The 20,916-nt window shown below is 43.5% G+C and overlaps 1 protein-coding gene across 1 annotated transcript in view; it reads right to left on the reverse strand.

Annotated features, from left to right (window-relative positions):
- FAM117B (family with sequence similarity 117 member B) overlaps positions 1-16,510 on the reverse strand; it is a 28,061-nt gene extending 11,551 nt beyond the window's left edge. Inside the window, exons 1-4 of the mRNA XM_054070229.1 lie at positions 16,042-16,510; positions 8,486-8,637; positions 3,737-3,829; positions 3,125-3,238 (exon numbers count right to left, since the gene is read on the reverse strand). Coding sequence (XP_053926204.1) covers positions 3,125-3,238; positions 3,737-3,829; positions 8,486-8,637; positions 16,042-16,471 — 789 coding nt within the window. The 5' untranslated portion in view covers positions 16,472-16,510. The remainder of the gene's footprint in view (positions 1-3,124; positions 3,239-3,736; positions 3,830-8,485; positions 8,638-16,041) is intronic.
- Between the last annotated feature and the right edge of the window lie 4,406 nt (positions 16,511-20,916).

Below are 20,916 nucleotides of genomic sequence, written 5' to 3' on the forward strand. Positions count from 1 at the left end.
AAAACAAAAAAAAAAATTAAATTACTCTGGAAAAAAAAAAAAGGAATCAGCAGCAAGGACTTCATCAAGTTTCTCGCGAACTGTTTCCGGATTCTGAGTAGGACAGGAATAGCTAGCAAGCTTACTCCACAGAGACTGTGCAGACTTTGTTCTTCAGACAAAACTCATAGAAGAAAGAAGCACAATTAAACAATGAGTTGGAGGCTTCAATGGTACAAAGCACTGTAAAAATTTTGGTAAAACTCAAGAACTGTGGCAAAGCTGAAGTGTTTATTGGTAGCAAAGAAAAGAGGAAATAAATCCACTGGAGTTGCTTCTTTTAGTTTTAACTAGAAGAGTAAACCATTTCCAAGATGTTAAACAGAGTTTACTTGGTCTCTGTGAAGGGACTACCAAGGCAATCTCCCAACACATTTTCTCAGCCCTGTAAGGAATCCAACTCCTCAAGCTCAGGAATCTTTGTATGATCCTCTAGAGTCAGCAACTGCAAGTTTTCTTCAAGTTGGGAATGTAAAAAAATTTATAAATATTCTAAACAGTAACTGCAAGTGCTTCCATACAGTCCTTCCCACAAATCCTGAAGGAACTGAGCTGCTGCCAGAAATTCAAGTTTAGCAGTTCCCTAAAAGGGAATGATAAAGCCTAGGAACTTTGCCCTTGATGCCTATAGTTACAGATTTTTCACTCTGACTTAGAAAGCAGCCTCTAAATGCCATTAATCTAAGCTCTTCACTTACTCTTTTTGAAGCCTTCTGTAACTTTCCCCTTTTTGCAAATAGCTCAACACAGCTGGCACAAGATTTACCAAGAAAAACAATGGTTTGTCTTATAACACACTGCTGGAAAAGCTGCTTTAGCTCAGTTTATGTTTTATAGTTCATTTCACAAGCCCCAAAACTAATTATCTGTTTTGCAATATTTTAATCACATACTCTAAAATTTGGCAGAACGCAAAAGACCTCCATGCAAAAGACCAAGAAGCAAAATGTCAAGAACATAAATTATTAAAGTAATTATGATGCAAAAAAAAATATATACTTATTTGGGGAGGGTATTTTTCAGAATAGTAACATCACTGTTCATTTTAAAAATTAAAACCTAAGATTATCTATGCCAAAGTGACAATAGCTTAGCATTCTGAAACCTCCCATCACAAGTGGCGCCCCCCAGGGCTCAGTACTGGGTCCAGTCCTGTTCAATATCTTTATCAGTGACCTGGATGAAGGCATCGAGTGCACCCTCAGAAAGTTTGCAGACAACACTAAGCTGGGTGGAAGTGTGGATCTGCTGGAGGGTAGGGAGGCTCTGCAAAGGGATCTGAACAGGCTGGACTGCTGGGCTGGGACCAATGGCATGAGGTTTAACAAGGCCAAAGGCCGGGTCCTGCACTTGGGGCACAACAGCCCTGTGCAGTGCTACAGACTGGGGGAAGAGTGGCTGGAAAGCTGCCTGGAGGAGAAGGACCTCGGGGTGTTGATTGACAGCAACTGAACATGAGCCAGCATTGTGCCCAGGGGGCCAAGAAGGCCAGTGGCATCTTGGCTTGTACCAGAAATGGCGTGACCAGCAGGGCCAGGGAGGTTATTCTCCCCCTGTACTCGGCACTGGTACTGCACCTCAAATCCTGTGTTCAGTTCTGGGCCCCTCACCACAAGAAGGATGTTGAGGCTCTGGAGAGTGTCCAGAGAAGAGCAACAAAGCTGGTGAAGGGGCTGGAGAACAAGTCTTATGAGGACCAGCTGAGGGAACTGGGGGTGTTTAGCCTTGAGAAGAGGAGGTTGAGGGGAGACCTTATTCCATTCTTAAAGTATAAAATATTCACTCAAGACACCTGACTTCTATCTGCAAAAGAATCTGCCTGCTCAGGGCTGTAGGTATGGTTCTTTCCTTCTGTTTATCTCATCTTTCATCAGAATGGATAAGTACTCGTAAAGCAGGACACATGCTGATTCACAACGGCTTCTGTCCCTGGCCTAAATTATTTCCAGAAGTATAGAACAACAGAATGGAAACAGTTTTCACTAACAGGTATCAAAGTGCAATATTTATTAGGACAATGCTAACTGCATTCCAGGAGTAATTTGGAATACCATTAGATTTGTAGAACAGCTTCACAGCTAAAGTAATTTCTCAATTGACAATACTGACAGTTCCACAGTTTTTTAACTACATTGACTTGCAAGGCGTTGTTCTTTTTGCTGCTGCCAAAACCGTTTGCTGTATAATCTACATAGATGTATAAAATAACAGTGGGGGGGGAAAAAGTTCTCTGATGTAAAAAATGACCAAACTTCTCTATTGATTTTCTTACAGTTACTCAAGGAAAACAGAGTTGAAAAAGGATGCATGTGTCTAAAAGTATTTTTTTTCCACCTGCTACCTATTAAGCTAAAAATATTACTTCTCTGTGAACCTGACCTCATTAACAGCCTTCATTTAAAACAAACTGCACAGAGAACATGTGGTGGCCTAACCATCGCAATTTAAGAGATCACTACTTAAAGGCTCAAGGCATAAGTAACAGGCAAAAAAAATCTTACAAAAGACTGAGTGAAGCCACCAAAAGCATAAATACTTCTAACAGAGCACCTAAAAATAAAAAATCCATTGAATAGCCTTTTGTCAGGTAAGCTTTCTAAATCAGTCCATTATAGCAGTAGACAAGTGCTACTGTCAAGACGCAAAAAGGTGAACAGCAGAAACTACAATACTGACTGTATTGTTTCAGTTTGCTCCATGCCATATTCTATATGCAAATTCATACTCATTACAGTGATACTCAATGAAAATGATAATCTGTGATTTTAGATTAAACTTATCCGTCATTCTTTTGCACAGTCTGCCAAATGCACTTTAAGAGTTTTGCTTTAAGGAAGGATCCAATTATGAAATTCTTTGAAAGTGGGAACTCAAAGCCAACCCAGCCAAGTAACAGAAAGAGCCAGGACTCCATATACTTGAGAAAATCAAAGAAAACTGATCTATTTCATAGCATTCACCTACTGTTACAACATATTTAACAGTACATGGAATTTCTAGGTTCCCTTTAAGAAAAATCACAACCTTGAAAGGAGTTAAAAATAGTACCAGCTACCCAATATGTCTAAAATGTGCACAGCCTTACCTGACTGTGGTTAATGGCTGCATGGTTACCATGAAATGGAGAATGTCTTTCTTTATCGCGATGATGCCTGCTGCTGTGTTTGCTTCTCTGCAACTGTTGACGCAATTTTGCAATCTAATAAAGGAAAAATCCACATGAGATTTCACCAGATATATTCAGGTGTACACATAGTTTCATCGATTTATTCCATCACGCTTAAAAGTTCTTTACTATCATAACATTCATAATTGTTGCCAGCACTAAATTAGACTAAAGTTCTTGCCAACCTGTTAGCTACCTGTTCAGCTGAAGCCCAGAAGATCTGGAGGTCTATCAAAAGAACTTCAAATACAAAGTTTGAAAGTAGTTTGGTCACTGCTCTATTTCCTCCTTTGATGAGGAAAGTCACCTGCATTTGACACTTTCTTTCCCATACATTCAGATTAAAAAAACCTTATTCATTCTTATATGAAATCAATACAGAATGAACAGCTATTTATTTTCTACCAAGCCCATGATCTCTATAATAAGACAATGCAGTACAATAATCATGTCTTCCTCAAAATTCACAGTAACACTGCCTACCAGTAAAAAGTTTAATCCAAATGTATCTTAAATAACAAGATTTCTGACCTCCTTGAGTTGATCATTGCTTCCCCATGACGCTGAACGTTTGTGAGAGTTTTTCTTCTTCTCTAAATATTCTTCAGCCCAGGCACTTTCTGTCTGCAGCAAAAAGATTACAAGATTAATTAAAAAAAGGTAATTCCTACTTTCTGGCAGAATATTTTGAGACAAACTAGAAGAAAGAACAGTGTTCAGATTTGCTACACTCAGAACTCAGAGTGAAAAAACAGTCACTAACTAAAAGCCTTTGATAAGTAAAATATGAAAAAGTGGAGTGAAATTATACAATTAAGAAATCCACAACAACAGTCAGACCTACTCTAATACAGAGATGTGCTAATGTCTCTTCCAAATTGAGCATAAGACAGTATTAACTGCCAGATGTACCACAAGCTGCTGCAGAGCTCTGAAGAGCCAGTATGACAGTACTGAACATGGTAGAGATAGTATATTTTATTTCCTGGACAGATGCTGACCTTGTTATTTCTGACATATCAACACAGGTATAAACATTGTAAAAGCCTGCAATAGTACAGCTTCAAAATAGTGTTCTTGCTCAGAAGCCCCACTAGAGCCATTTCAAAGCAGGAAATTAATTTATTAATGCCTCAAAGGGCTTCAGCTTCATAGTTGTCTCAGGCCAAGCAGAAAACAACATAGATAATACTAAGCTGGTTTCACTAAACCAACAGTCTTCAATATTTAATAAAGAAACTTGTAAACGTACTGAAGTGAAAGTTTTGAGAAATTTGAACTATCACAAATATAAACTATTTAAGGTAGCAAAATGCACACGCAAGGCTCTGATAATACTGCATGCTTTATAGACAGCTTTATATTCCCACCTAACCATACCCAGAACAGCCTTCAAGAGCAGTGAACCATAAACGCTCCAATAAGGATAGCAACACTTATCAGGAACCTCCTAGCAGTCACAAGAAAATACACCTAATGAAGCAGGGGGAAGGATTTCTGGAAGCAGCTTGCACATTGAAAGAAACAAAGAATTTTTTATTTCACTGTTGCAACAGCACAATTCCTAGCAGACAGCAGATATCTAGCTAACTTATCCTAAGGAGTCATTGATAACTCACTTTCTCCTACATCAGAAGCTTCGATTGCTTCAAAATCTTCACATCTACAGCACGCAACAGTTGTTTTTACATTTGAGTCTAACAGTTTGCAAGCCACAAGCTGACTTTACTTCCTCCATCTGTACTCAGAACACAAACTCACAAGGCCTTCAATGATATGGCATTAATCCCCATCTTGCAGGGAAAATGAAGGCCTAACTCCAAATATACACACTGCAACTCCTATTGGCTTCAGTTACAGATAGAAGTTTCATATAAATAAAGCCTCTGCTATCGGTACTTTCCATCATTCCAACTCAAAAACTAATTAGGACAACTCTGGATAATAAAGGTACTACGCTGAAATTCCTATTTCGTGGCAAAACTAGAATCCATTACAATCTACTCTTCCAGAAAAGCACTCATCGTCATCATAGATTAGATTAATTGATAAGCCCCATTCAGCAGTACCAGTCTTTGTCTATAGTCAATTCTCAATTGTAAATCTGGAGTCTCATCCTATCCTCTATCTCCCTGAACAGTAAGTTTTAGCCACTAATTCTAACTTTCAGACTCAGCACAACCACTGCACTTGCCTACAAGAATCAAACTAACACTCTAGTCAGTCTTCCAATGTAAGTTATATTCAAGACTTTGACTTAAGATGCAAGACTTATTTCATAAATTAATATCCAATTAATTTTCAAGGATTAAAAGTTGCTTTGATACTCATCCTCAAAACAAAGTTAGAAATCTTTTTAGAGTAGGCATAAGGCATTAAATTATAGAAGACCTTTACATCAAGACAGATGTGTAATTCTATTTTAGCAACTTGCCTCCTACTCATCCCCCACAGTTTACAATACTTATTTTCAAGAAACACAAACCCAATAACAAATAGACAAAGAGGGATTTCTGTTTCCCTAGGTTCTTAAAGCACTACTACTCACTTGTTTATCGCAGATAGTAGAATACTTAGTCTTAGAGGCAAAAACTTTGCAGCTGAAATGAATTATTCTTTATGAATTAGAAACATAGAAAACAATTGTCTCATTTTAACTTGTATTTTGACACAGCTGTATTTTAAACAACCACAGGCAAAGCCAAACAGATTTGATTCAAAGTGAAAAAAACATAAGGTTACGAACACCTGTTTTAGCAGCACTTACATATCTGCATATACAAATTCTAGCCAGACCCTAGGACACTCAATAATACAATTATTCACCATCCAACAAACATTCTGCATGGACATAAATGACTCTGATTTTATAGATAGGTTTCATCAAAATAATCAGTCAAAGCAGGAGTCTGATAGACAGTCTCTGCATGACCAGGAATTCAATACAGTTCTCAGCTAACATCTATGGGCACCTCTATAAAGACCTGCAAGCCCAAGTGTCACCAGGTGCTGTCTTTTCTCAGGTCTGCTTCCTGAATGACTGTACTCCCTACGTCATAAACACAAAATCAAGATAACCTGCTTACTCAACTTGAAAATATTTTACATCTTAATGGATTCAGTTCCTGTTCCAAACACTCTTGAAATCCGAACGCATCCATTTCGCATCAGACTTTGTGAAATCTGAAATTACACACTGGAGCCAGAGTATCTTGTAAGCGAAACTCCATTCAAACACCATGTCTTCAGAAATGCTAAACAATACAAATGGAGAGACTATACTATCTTGGGAAATAACTATTTTAAATCACATTTCAAACTCGTCCCTAGGTCAAATGGTTTATTTCAAGCACACCAGAAAGATTAAAAGCAACAATGTCTTAATGTCTTGAGATGTCTATCTGCATCCCAGAAGTCTCCATTGGTTTGATAAATTTTAAATTAGGAAGTGCAAACAGATCATGCCATTTCCCTCAGCAGTATGCTAACAATCACCACTAAATATACTCATTCTGCAGAAATATCAAATGCCCTTTACAGTCTACCCATTAATCTTTGCAAAGATGCTTCCCCTTATACATGAAGGCCCCTTTACCCTAGCACATAGATGTGCCAGAATTGGAAGAATAAGACAAGAAAAACATAAGCCAAAAAGAATTATATCAAATCTACCTGTAAAATACAACAATTATAATGCCCAACCATGAATCAGATGAAACCAAAACTAAGCTGAGAGGTATCAACTGAATATAACAAATACTTTGGGGCTAGTACGGAAAGACAGTTACTTTGAAAAAAGTATCATCCTAAGAAATCAAATATGAAAATAAATCGTTATGGCACCCACACTAATTCAGTTCTGCCCTTTAACAATGCCTTTTAATAGCTAAGCATGAACAGCAATTCCTTGTATCTCGTATGTCTTCCCTCATCCTCCTCCTCTCAATACGATTTGCTTACCTTTTTCACTCATCTTCTAACCATTTCTCCAAATCATTTTCTTGCACAGAAAACTTGTTCATCAGCTCTCCTTTCTTCACCAGTTTTTATTTCCACCTTATACAAATAGGCATATTCCCCTACAAAACACCTTACTTTTCAACTGATATGCTCTTCAAATTGTGGTCCTTTCTGCAAAAGGTTATGGACCTTGAGAAGGCCCTACAGAAACAACACTGCAGGTAACACCTGCTCAACACTCTACACCCTTTTTGGCACCACAGGTAAACTTATATGCCACATTTTTGTTACTGTTATCCAATCTGAGCAGGGCATCAAGCAGGTCACACACTGTCAGTTTCTCTTCCAACTGCATTTTGCTCATATTCTTTAGAACTGCCAGAGACTTGTTCTTGAAACCATGCTCTAGGAATAGGAAGGTAAAACCTGATGTGTCTGGCTCTTTCTTTTACTCCACAAGGCAGAAAAATCCACTGCCAGGCTGCATCCACAGAAGGAGAAACAAAACACTTGGATATTCTAGGGAGAAATCTATCTCCAATCACTTCTGCATACAGATACCATGTAACAACAACTACTTCAAGGGGATAAAACAAGTGTCCTGATGACTATGTAACTCTTGTAATACCAGTTTCATTCAATAGTTTGTTGGTTGCCTTTACAGGTGGTACAGGACTAAATCACTAAAAGCTCAAGAAATCTTGTCAAGTTGGTTAAATTTATTGGCAAATCTGGTAGTTTTAAAATACTTTCCAGCTGAGCAAAATCCAAACATCATTGATAGTTCAATGAGGCAGCTCTTCAATGTATATAATTCTGCACTTGGTGCATAGAGCCCAGGTAAACACTAATCAATCAGAAGATGATTGATTTTACAATCAGAGGATGAACCGCCTCTATCATAAAAAAGGCTACAATAACTTTTACACAGGCGCTGCAGAAGCCTTTTAATTAAATTTTAAGGCAGACATACATACAAGCAGTCCCTAAGCTCTTGTATGAATTTGAGCTAAATAGTACTTACCACCAGTGCAACCAGTGTACTGCACACTGTAAGAATAATGAAGAAACACAGATGGGAGATACATTGGTGTTTCTGAGGCAAGAAAGTGGAACACTTAAGAGATACTGCATTCACAGCATTTTCTTCGAGAAGAACACAAATAACTCACATCCATAATAGCAAAGGTAGCATTGCTGCAACTTGAATAGGGAACTTGCAAGCAAGACAGCCTAGGTGAATGTTTTCAAGGGAAATGCTACTTAAATTTAAATCCAGTCTTCACATCTAAATACTCTGAAGACAAAAATCTGTCATACCTGTGTGGCTTTGTCTCGCATAGACGGAGCAGCTTGTCCATGATTATCACGAGGCCACTGTCCAGCAAGGTATGGAGCAGCAAGCATATCCAATGAGGAAGTCCGTCGAGAAGTACTGGAAGGGCTTGATGAAGGTGGTCTTGATTTATCAGCTAGAATAAGAACATTTGATTAGAAAGAAAGCAAGACAGAGAGCTTAATTATCTTGTCTACAAGAAATTATATCAAATCAGAACTACTACGTTATTAAGCATACAAGGAGGTATTTTAATATAGGAATTAAGTTGGCTTTTCTAGGCTGTATTCAGTAATAAACAATGAAATGTGTTTTTATGGTTTCCTTGAAAACATCCTTATGTCACAAATGTTGCACTGATACACACCAGCACTTATTCTGTCAAAGATACAATAGTCATTAGAGTCTTAAATGATGAAGGCTTGGAAGAAATAAAAAATAGCTAAGTTCCCTCATATATAAAGGCTAAAAAGGGAAAACTGTGCTGAACTTTTTCAGTTTAATGCCAAGTTTAGAGTCGATACCACTAGCTCTTTAGCCTTCGCCCACTTTCATTAAAAGGACACTATAAACTGACATGTTTCACTAACCACCCAGGTCACAATATATGGCAGAGCTATGTCCAATGTTTAGACCCAGAAGTCAACTTTGATAAGGCAGTGATTTACATTTTAGAAAATAATCAGGACATCTCCTCCCTTTACATTCTCATTTGCACAACACTACACCTTCCACACCCCTCATTTTTAGCATTTATACTGATATCACTTTTCAGAACAATTTAGACACTAAGAGGAACCCTTACTGAAAAAGGTAAGCATAACAAGCACAGGAAGTAACGTGAGAAGGAAGAATACGCTTAAACACAAAAATTAGCACCTATCCCATCTGTCAATGACATCTTCATGTGAAATTCCCGTAAAATACTCTGCTGCTAGCTAATAAGCCGTACTTGGGGACATGGTCTAATAGCAGACTTAGCAGGGTTGAATTGATGCTTCAGCTTGGTGAAGGTCTTTTCCAACTGAAATCATTCTATGGTTCTGTAAGCATAAACACTGAAGAACCGTTCCTCAAAATATTAATTGAGGTTTGTTAAATTAAAGAGACTGACATGCAGGAGAGACTCAGAGTTTAGATACACACACATATGCTCCCACAGATTGTTACTAGCTATTCTAGATGTAAAATGCAAATCCATAGACCACAATGTCCTAAGCTCATTATCAGTTCATTTACTCCCAACAAAATTACACCTGGAAGAATTGTATTAATTATAGGCAATTAATACACAAAGGCCTAAACTAAACAGCTAGAACACAGCAAACAAGATATAGAGATCAGCTGGAAGCCTTACAAGGGCACTGGAAAAACTCAGTCATACATCCTTCCTGATTGTACCTTATGATGAACTCTGCATAAAAGCATAAATAACATAGCAATTTGTGTTCCACACAAACTCATTTGTGGGCAAAAGAGGTTCTGCCCAACTAGCGTCCAACTGCTAGTCAGAAAATAGAAATACTACCATCAGAAGTCCAGAATTCAATTTCTAAAACATTTCTATCTACTAAAGATACACAAATATTAATAAAATACATCAGGTATAGGTTTCAATGGTGCAGACATCTCAGTCTTGCAGAACATCTGTCTTTCAAATGCAACTCTAGTGACATTCAATATTAAAAACGCTTATGCAAGTTTTACATTAGAAATGTACACATTAAAAATGTGGAAAATATTTCAACTAAACTATAAGGAAATAATTACTAGCACTATCATCAGCCACATTCACATACAGCAGTCCAGAAACCTCATCTGGTTTAATATTTCTGCTAGTATCAATAACAACAAAAATCTTATCACTGAGCTCAAAACAGATCCACTTGCAGGGAGCAGCAGCAAAGCTCAATTTTGGAGTCACCACGCACTTAAGACCCTAGTATCAGATAAATTCTGATTGCTACTATCACCACACAGAACACTGAGGGGTCTGTTTGTATTAAAAGACATCAAAATGATTTCTTCTGTCTGTACCATGGGAGAATATGGCATGCTAAAGCCATTCCTTACAAACTACACTTGCTTTCAAAGTTATATCAAACATATTTGTCTCAGAAATAGCTGCCACACTCTCCCTATTTATTTTTTCTCCAAGTTCTTTTTCTTCCTTTTCAAGCAGCTTCTCTCATTTTACCAAGGCGAAACAGAAAGGATGTGGAAAAAAAAAAAATGTAAAAATCAGGAAGTGTATATAGTCAATCACATAATCTGTAAAGCCACTGCAGCAGACAGCTTCAAAACCAAAGCAGCAGAAACTATTACCCTCTCTCCTCCTCCACAAAAAAAAGAATATTTTGCTGGGCAAATAGAGAGAAGGAAAACTGAAGAGCCTGTTTATTATTTAAGTTCAAGGGAAGCTACTCATTTCAAGGCATAAAGCCTGTATCTACTCTCTTTTCCTCTGACTTAAAAATTCCTTCCATTAATTGTTTTCAAATTACTTTTATTTAGATGGGACAAGGAAGTTTGGATACGTCTTTACTTACTTTTCAATCTTCACAACATGCCTTAATACAAATTGCCAAAGCATACTACACAACTCTTGCCGTTTCAAAACATCTCAATGGGAACACACACAATGTTTTCATCGCGTTCTCCACTACAATACTTGAAGCCAGCGCTCAGCTGCTATTTTTCCTTGATGTGACCTACATAACAAGAGATCTGCCTCCATAGAGATAACAGTTACAACAGCTGTGGCTGATGAAAAACAATGGAGCTGTTTCATCAAATAGACGCTTCTTAAATATTAGATCTGTTTTAATTAGCCTGATTATCTCTTTAAACCAGTATTTGTGATAAATATCAACCCTCTTATCCATCCACCACTACTCCAAATCTATTTAGAAACAGTCTTTCTGCAATCTGGCTTCAAACAAAGTAAAATAACAGAACAAAACATAAATGGAACACACACAATACAAAACAAAGTCCATAACGTGGGAAAATAACAAGCAAGTTACCATGTTTTCACAAGTCAATGCAGTACAACTGGTTGACCAAAGCTGCTACAGGTAAAGTGGTATCACACGCATCCATCACAATCGTGAAGTCAGGCACCTCTAAAGGCCATTTACGCTAAGGCAGTCTAACAATGTGACTGAAGAGCAACATTGAACAAATCTAGGTGCTTACCAATAACTAAGTGAAAGGAAAAAAAGAGCATTGACTTGGGGAGGGTTATTGAAAATATTCAACAGGCTCAGACAGTACTAAGAACAGACACACAGCACAACTGTGGATATTCCCTTTGGAAGAGAACCTTGGCTATTATCTTTACATAAATGTAGAAAAACAGCTACTCCCACTTTTGTTTCCAGTAATTCAAACCCATGTCCTGGTAGGAGAATGACTGAACTAATATTGTTTTACAAAACCAAACCTAAGAAATCCCAAGATGTTCCAGTTACTTTGTTCTAGTGAATGGAAACATTTTTAATTCAAGTAACTCCTCTGCACTGTTGGCCATAAGAAACCTAAAGCATGATGCTGCAAAAGTGAATTTACTGTCTTTACACCTAGCATTTGTTAAACAGCTTAGGTAAGCAAAACTGACAGGCAATGGTACACAAAGCCTTCAGGACTCTCCTATCCTACAGTAATATCTTATGTAACTAATGCAAAACCTTGGTAATTAGTGTTGACAAGTCAGCAGCTATTATTGTATCACCCACTAAATTTTTAAAAAGAATAAATTCTACTGTGTCACTTAAGAATGCAATGAAGCTTCACTCCTTCTCCCTACCCCAAAGAAGGTTTCACATCTGAACTCCTTAAGATCTTCCATGTACTGTAATAAAAACTTTCCTAATTTCCTTTCACACAAGTAGGCTTCAATTTTACTTTTTCACTTACTATTCCAAATGATGCAAGGACAATATAGTTACAAACAGAACTAACCAAATTTTCCTCCTTAATTTTCAGAGCGAGTTTAAATGTCCAGTCCAATACAGCCAAATGTAATAGACAAAAAGTTTAGTATACAGTAGAGAAATGTCTCACAACCTCAAGGCACCTGAAAGGGTCAGTAAACAACTGCTATGGCTCTGTCTTGGCCTTCCTGTTTACACAGCCTGATGCACTGTAATGTTTTTGAGCTGAACTGTGTTTTGTATAAAAATACAAATAAGATCACATTTGATCCTTACTCAGTAGATAAGCCAACATAAAAATAACACTAAAAATAAAGGTAAAGCATACACATTTCTCTGTCTCATTTCGCAACAGTCTACTGGTAGGTCAAAACAACTTCCTCAGACAGGGGTGGTTTGCAGACAGGTATGTGAAAACCCAACTGCAGCTGAAGATTGCTGGACAGACCTCACAGTACAGAAATGAGGCCACACCACTGATGGGAAGGACAGAGCACTTCAACATGGAAGTAGAAGCTGAAGTCTGTGAAATCAGTGATAAAACACTGCAGGGAGAGCAAATAAAAGATCAAAACCCTCTAGTAAGAAGACCTAGGCTCTTGGTCACATTTAGGAGGGAGACGGCAAGCACAGAAATTGAGGAATTGTGCCATGGAATCTTCAGTTTGTAATCATCCCCTTAACAAATGAAAATTAATTTAAGTATTTCCAACATTTAGTTGTAATTCAGTTCAGAAAACAGCAACAAAAAAACCCCAACTGAATAAAATCCCAAGCCCAAAAAAACTCACCACCAAAAAAAACCAAAAGAAGCTATTAAGTCACATATGTAAATGCACAATTTCAGGTTCTCAAGTGTTAAGCAGGTCGATGAAAGCTACATTCAAAACCATGCAACTGCTCTTTTGTTTTCACACATCTTGGAAAAAGCTAGAGGAGTCATCTTACGACAACTGAATGATCAAATGACTTGTTTCTTTCTATAGACTAATTTCTAGACCCAGTAAAAACGTTCGCACGGTTTCAGCAGGTGACTATGCAATTATCTGAAGATAGCGTGATTTCTCCACTCCAAGTGGTGTGATGCATGCCTTTATAAACAGCTTTGGAACCTTCATCTTAAGGTTAGCTATCCTCTTCCTCATTGTCCAGGCCAGAAGATGGCATTTTGTGATGTGTATAAAGTCTTTCAGATTACTTATTAACAAGAATCTCAAATGAAGAATATGCACATTCCTTAATCCAAAGCCTCAGAATATTTCCTTAACCAAAATACATTACTGTTATCTGGAAAGCTGAAAATCTAATGCAGAACCTAGGCACCTTTGTGGCACTGCTCTGTCACAGCACAGACAAGCGGGCATATGGTAATCTTGAGGAGGTAAGGCTGAATGAAACACAAAAAGAGAAAATCAAGTCACTCATATCTTAGCTTAAGTACTGTACCAACTGGTTATGACTGTCACATTTGGCAGCATTGCTCCTCAAGAGCCAAGATAGGAAAAAAACAAAACCAAACCAAACAAAAAAAAAGTTAGAACCCCAACATGGTTTTCTGGTTATAATCGTCATTTTACAAAGGGAAAAAGCAACATTAGAGGAAGTAGAAGAGTTAAAAGGAATCATGTAGGTCCCAGATTTCTGCATATACACTTCTGAATGCTAGTCAGCTTTATTGTGTAGATTACTACACGTAGTTTCATGAAAAAGAGTAGCTGTAAGCTTTGGTATCTCAAAACTCACAGATTTTTCCTGATTTAAGGACATTAACACAAATGCTCACTCATGCATTTTTGAGCAAACTTATATCCCAAGAACGAGGACTTATGCATGTAACCCTCTATCCTCAAACAGATGTCACGTATTACCTAAATTTCAGCGTTCTTACTACGTTTTAATTATTCAAACACATTAAAAAGCAGTTTGCTACAATACAAATGCTACTGTCACACTATTTTCTATCTTTGCTGCAGCTTAAGCTCATCACCATTCAAGTTCACACAACCTTCTGCAGGGTTCACATTGGAAGTAGCTACCAAGGGAAACCGAACACATTTCCCCTCCATCTGTGTTCAATGCCTACAGCGCTAGCTAGTTTCCCAAGCACAAGCGCGCAGACACAGCTTGGATCAAAACCACGTACCCTCCACGTACACATGGGAAGGGAAGATGTGCAGGCTTCACAGCAGCCCCTAAACACTACATTCACCCGAAGTTTGTACCAAGTGTCTTAAGTGCATCTCCCACAGCGATGACTCCCTCTCCCCAGGAAGCCTTTGGCAGCCCTTGCACACGTACTACAGGAGTGGCTACAATTCCCCACGTGGCACGCTGGGCTTTCTCTGCCCCTCTCCTAAGAGCCAGGAAGCAACGGAGCACAACAAAAGCTGCGAGCCCTCCAACACGCCCGTCCCCGGGTGCCAGGGGCGGCTCGCAGCGGCACAAGCCCGGGCACAGCCCCGGCCCGGCCCTGCCTCCCCCCGCCACGACGGGAGGCGCCGCACAGCCCGGGCACTGCCCTGGGGCCTGCCCCTCGCTGGCTACTGCACCCCCAGCACCCGTGTGGCCGCTCTGTGTGTGTCCCCAAGCACCCCTGCGGCCACTGTACGTCTCCCCGCACACCCCAAAGCACCCCTGTGGCTGCTGTGTCGTCCCCCCTCCCCGCAGCACCAGTGCGGTCACTGTGTCTCCACCCCAAGCACTCCTGTGGCTACTATGCGCCCTCGTCCCCCCCAAGCACCCCTGTGTCGTCTCCCCTCCCCACAGCACCAGTGTGGCCACTGTGCCCGGCCCTTCCCCCCAAGCACCCATGTGGCTGCTGTGTGCCTCCATTGCCCCAAGCACCCCTGTGGCCACTACGTCCCTCGTTTCCCACCCTCAAGCACTCCTGTAGCCACTGTCCCTCCCTGCCCCCCCAAGCACCCCTGGGGTTTGATTCCGCAAAACATGGTCACTGTGTGCTCCCTCTACCCCCTCAAGCACCCGCGTGACCACTGTGCGTCCCAATCCCCCCTCCAAGCACTCCTCTGTGTGTGTCCCGCTCCCCAAATACCCCTGTGGGCACTATGCGTGTCCTCCCCATACCCCGAGCACCCATGTGGCTGCTGTGTGTCACTCCCATCCCCCCCCCAAGCACCGGCGTAGCCCCTATGCGTCGTGTTCCCCTCCCCCGACCCAAGCACCCCTGTGACCACTAAGGGCCCTCGTCCCCCCTGTCCCTCTAAGCACCCCTGTGGCTGCTGTGTCGTTCCCCTGTCCCCCCCAAGCAACACTGTGACCACTATGTGTCTTATATGGCCACTGTGTTCCCCCCCACCAAGCACCCGTGTGGCCACTATCACCCCCAACCCAACACCCCGTGTGGCCACTGTCACCCCTTTTCCCTCCCCAGCACGCCTATGACCACTACGCGTCTCCTACGGCCACTGCCCTCCCCTTCCAAGCACCGCTGTGACCGCTATGCGACCCCCTCCCCCCGCAAGCACCCGTGTGGCCACTGTGCGTCCTCATCGCCCCCGAAGAGCCCGGGTGGCCGCTGCGCCGTGCCCCCTCTCCGCAGCCCCCGTGGCCGCGGCACTCCCCCGCCACCCCCCCGCGTCGCTCACCTCTGCAGCCGGGAGAGCCGGGGCTCTTCCTCTCGGGGGACCCCCTGCCCTGCTCGGGCGGCGGCCGCGGGGCGCGGGCCCTGCCGTCGGGCTGCGGGGAGGCGCATGGCGAGAGGTGCTGGTGCCGGGGCGGGGGGGGGCTGCTCCCCGCTCCCGCCGGGGTCTGCGTGGCCGCGGCGGGGCCGGCGCCGCCTCGCGGGGCACGCGCGGGGCTGGCGCTGCGGGAGGCGCGCGGGGCCCCGCCGGGGCCGCCCCGCGTGGGGCTGCCGTGTGGCGGCTGCGGCTTCAGCTGGAACGGCACCGTGGCCCGCATGGGCTGCGGCCGCCCGCTCGCCCCCGCCGCGCCGCCGCCAGCCGCCGCCGCGCCGCCTCCCCCCGGCGACGCGCCCGGGGTCGGGGAGCCGCCGCGCCTCACGCGCTGGTGCGACATGGTGTCCTGCGGGAAGGACCAGAGACGCCTCAGGCGGCCCCGCGCTGCCGCCCGGCCTGCGAGCGCCTCATCAACAATAGTGCCCAGCCGCGCGCCACGCCCCCCCCGCGCGCACCCGTTGGCCGCGCCGCGGTCCCCCCCACTCGAGCGCTCCCATTGGCCTCGCCGCCTCTCTCCTCTCGCTTCCATTGGCCAAAACGCGCCTCGCCACGCCCCCGAGCACCCGCGCGCCACGCCCCCGAGCTCTCCCATTGGTCAAGACGCGCCGCGCCACGCCCACTTCTCCGCATGCCCATTGGCCGCGCTGCACCCCCCGCTCTCCCATTGGCCGCGCTGCGCCCCTCCGCGCGCTCCCGTTGGCCGAGCCGCGCAGCGCCACGCCCCCCACGCTCTCCAATTGGTCGCGGGCTCCGCCGCCGAGTGTCCGAGCGCACGTGCGCGGCGCCCCCGGGGCTGGCGCGGCTCCTCCGTGCTGGGCTGCGGGCGGGGGGGGCGGCAGCCGCTCGTCCAATCGCCTCGCCGCCAGCCCAGCAGTAAAGGCTCCCGATACGCGGTTAATATCCGGGCAGACTTGACCCCCTTTCCATTAATTGCGGTGTTTACTCTTTCTCTTTAGATTAGTTGCATCTTCAGCGCAGCTTTTTATCACCACCGGTGGGCTGCCGCCGCCCTTTAACCCGGTGTGTCCGTCCGAGCGGTGGACACAGGCGTGGAACGGGCCGGGGTTCGTGTGTTTAGATGATTCAGACGGCGGGTAAACACACTGCAGCGGCTTCAAGCCGTGAAGGGATCCATAAATCCTTTCTCTATTGCAAATGCCTGCTCTGGGGTGCCAGAGCTTACCTGCTTCTTTCCAGTGTTCCTCTATGTTGCTATAGAACACTATGGCCATTACTCCCCCGTGAGAACTCACGCGGAGTACTGTGTCCAGTTCTGGAGTCTCCATTATAAAAAGGGCATGGAGCTGTTGGAACAGGTCCAGAGGAGGCTACAAGGATGATCCAAGGGCTGGAGCACCTCCAATATGAGGACAGGCTGAGAGAGTTGGGCTTCTTCAGCCTGGAGAAGAGAAGGCTCAGAGGAGACCTTATAGCAACCTTCCAGTACCTGAAGGGGCTACAGGAAAGCTGGGGAGGAACTGATTACAAAGGCTTGTGGTGATAGGATGAGGGGCAATGGGTGTAAACTGGAGAGGGGCAGATTTAGACTACACATAAGGAGGAATTTCTTCACCATGAGGGTGGAGAGGCCCTGGCCCAGGTTGCCCAGGGAAGCTGTGTCTGCCCCATCTATGGAGGTGTTCAAGGCCAGGTTGGATGGGCCCTGGGCAGCCTGGTCTGGTGGAAGGTGTCCCTGCCCATGGCAGGGGGGTTGGAACTGCAAAATCTTTAAAGTCCCTTCCAACCCAAAATTTCTGTGATTCTATCAGCTGCTTTGATAGCCATACAGTGAGGTTTGGTCCTGCGCACTTAGTAAAACCTCTTCAACGCTTGTTTCTCTGCTGTTCTTTTATGGTTACTGTTTTGAGCGCTTCCCTCACTTTTTTGTGTCCCTATTTTCAGCAGGTTGCAAATTGTTTTTGTGCAGTCTGCCTTTGAGGGCACTCTTCATGTGCTTGGATTGACTTGTTTGAACTGCAGGTTTCACTGCACGCCTTCTTTTAAGAGAGATCCAACAGCTTGCACATCTGCAATGCCTAGGTTTAGTCCCTCACAACGACTACGAAGCGGTACATCTCGGAAAGCCTCTGGTGAGGTGTGGCGTGCTCCTCATCTCCTGGGGGTGGCACTTGAGCATATCAGTGTCTGCTAAGCTCATGCAGGCCAAGGAGTTAATTAAAATATGAGGCATAGAGGAGCTGAAGGCGCAGAGATGGATCCAGTGGATGGGGATCATGTGTAACTCCAGTGCGTCTGGAGTCACTAATTTGACAGAAGTCAGTAAAAAGCTGTTTCAAGTGACACTGGTAGAAGGCTCATCACCTCCATGCCAACAACGAGGTTCATTTCTATTTTCCGGATCACTGCACCACTGCATTAGGCATTAAGGCCTGAGTAAGGGCATCATGGGTGTGAAGAAACCACAGCCTAAAGCTTCCACATGTAACCAGATCAAATGTGTCATTCAAAGTTGGCCTGCTCAGTGTTTGGCAAAGTCGGAAAGCAGTAAGGAGTGTGACAGCCCAAACAAAACATAGATCCTGTGAGGTGTGAATTACAAGGAGAGTCTGGGGGGAACTGGATCCAAGTTACTGGGGGCTGGGGTTTTGGTCTAGGTTTTTTTGTGTAATTAAAAAAAAGTTTCACAACTATTTTCGAGTAATTCATAATCCTGCTTTAGCTGTTTCCATTATTTCCATAAAGTGTAGGAGTAAGATCCTGTTGTAACGCATTTGTTACAGTTTAAACAAATGAATGTATGAAGTACATGGTGTTTGATTAGGTCTGAGTACATGACTTTACATGTTCAGCTTTCACGTCTAATGCATGCAAAGCAATACAACTGCTGACGAGCAGTATACATAAATGCTGTGCTTTATATTCCCCTAACAACTGTGTGGAGCAGTGCCATTTTTGCAGTGTGACAATAACGTGAGAAGTACTATAATTGCCACAGATATCTTCTGCATTCAGAGTCGTGACTTGGCTTCATAACATGCATCACGCAAATAAATCTGAATCAATACATTTCATTTTTGGCCACTTCAATACAGTAACAGGAATTAGAATGTGTTCAGAATATTTTATATCTTTCTGGCACACTGCTTCAAAACAACCCCAGCATTTGTGGGGAGAATAAACTGTCCAACGGATGAGAGCCTGTTGAGCAACTGTACTGGCACGGGCAATGGGTGCTGTCACAGCAGGAAGAACTCCAAAGGAGATTGCATCTTCTGCTCTTGGCTGAATATTTCAGCAAAGAAATGAAACAAATGCTGCCAAGGTTAACCTGCTTCAGCGTAACTGTGTGCTGTCCTGGGCCGACAGAAAAGCAGCAACAAGTTCAATTTATTTCTCTAGATGTGCTGGGCATTTACCTGAGGAGCAGCATGAAGCTCAGGTTCCCTTTTTCAATACGTACATGGAGTCACTGAGGGAATTACAAGACCCCTTAACCTCCTATGCTGGCAGTACGCTGCCCATGCTGTTCTCTGCCTCTCACTCATTCCTAGCACTAAGAGCACTATCTCCTGGATATTTCACTAATTAAGTGGGGTATCTGGGGTTATGTTGCTTTGCCATAGTACACTAGCATGGCTTGCAATGGCTATGAGAAAAGGACTGGGAAGTGGCTCTGTGTGTATGATTTTTAAGGCAACTTAAGTAAATTGCACACTTTAAGAAAGAGATACAGCAGAACTGATGGTGACTTGCCAGGGTTCTGGTGCCTTCCCTTAATAGACACTTTGAAGGGTAGCCCAATATTGTTCTTAAGACTGGGCAGAGCCTCTTGTAGCCAGTTTTGGTTGATCCATCCTGCTATCCTGCAGGCCATTTTACTAGTCCTTACAGTACCAGTGAGCAAGCATCATATCCTTCAAAAGAAATTTAATTAATCGAGAATGCAAGACCTAACTTCATAACAACCGCATCATCAGAAACGCATCCGTCTTGTTCTCTTTTGCCAGTCTGACCTCTCATAAGAAGCTCTTGACTCTGACAAGAGCTTTAACCTTCAAGGCTTTGGGTAGGCCAGTCCCAAGCATCCTGAAGAGCTTGCACACATAGTCTCACTTTTCAGGTTTGTAAGAATTGTCAGCCACAGAGGATGGAGCCCTTCAGAAGGGCGTCCTGGGGCTTTTTAAGTGAAGGAGGCTTCAATCAGAAACAACAAAGAGAAAGGAGGAGGGAAAAAAAAACAAACAACCAAGCTGAAGAGGAGAGAACGGTATCATAGTATAGTTTGGGTTGGAAGGGACTTTAAAGATCTTGCAGTTCCAACCCCCCTGCCATGGGCAGGGACACCTCCCACCAGACCAGGCTGCCCAAGGCCCCATCCAGCCTGGCCTTGAACACCTCCAGGGATGGGGCAGCCACAGCTTCCCTGGGCAACCTGGGCCAGTGCCTCACCACCCTCAGCGTGAAGAAATTCCTCCTTATGTGTGGTCTAAATCTGCCCCTCTCCAGTTTACACCCATTGCCCCTCATCCTATCACTACAAGCCTCTGTGAACAGTCCCTCCCCAGCTTTCCTGTAGCCCCTTCAGGTACTGGAAGGTCGCTATGAGGTCTCCTCTGAGCCTTCTCTTCTCCAGGCTGAAGAAGCCCAACTCTCTCAGCCTGTCCTCATATTGGAGGTGCTCCAGCCATTGGATCATCCTTGTAGCCTCCTCTGGACCTGTTCCAACAGCTCCATGCCCTTTTTATAATGGAGACTCCAGAACTGGACACAGTTCTGGACACAGTACTGGACACAGAACTGGACACAGTACTCCAGATGAGGTCT

The sequence above is a fragment of the Cuculus canorus genome, chromosome 6 (genome assembly GCF_017976375.1).
Source record: "Cuculus canorus isolate bCucCan1 chromosome 6, bCucCan1.pri, whole genome shotgun sequence".
Taxonomy (NCBI): domain Eukaryota; kingdom Metazoa; phylum Chordata; class Aves; order Cuculiformes; family Cuculidae; genus Cuculus; species Cuculus canorus.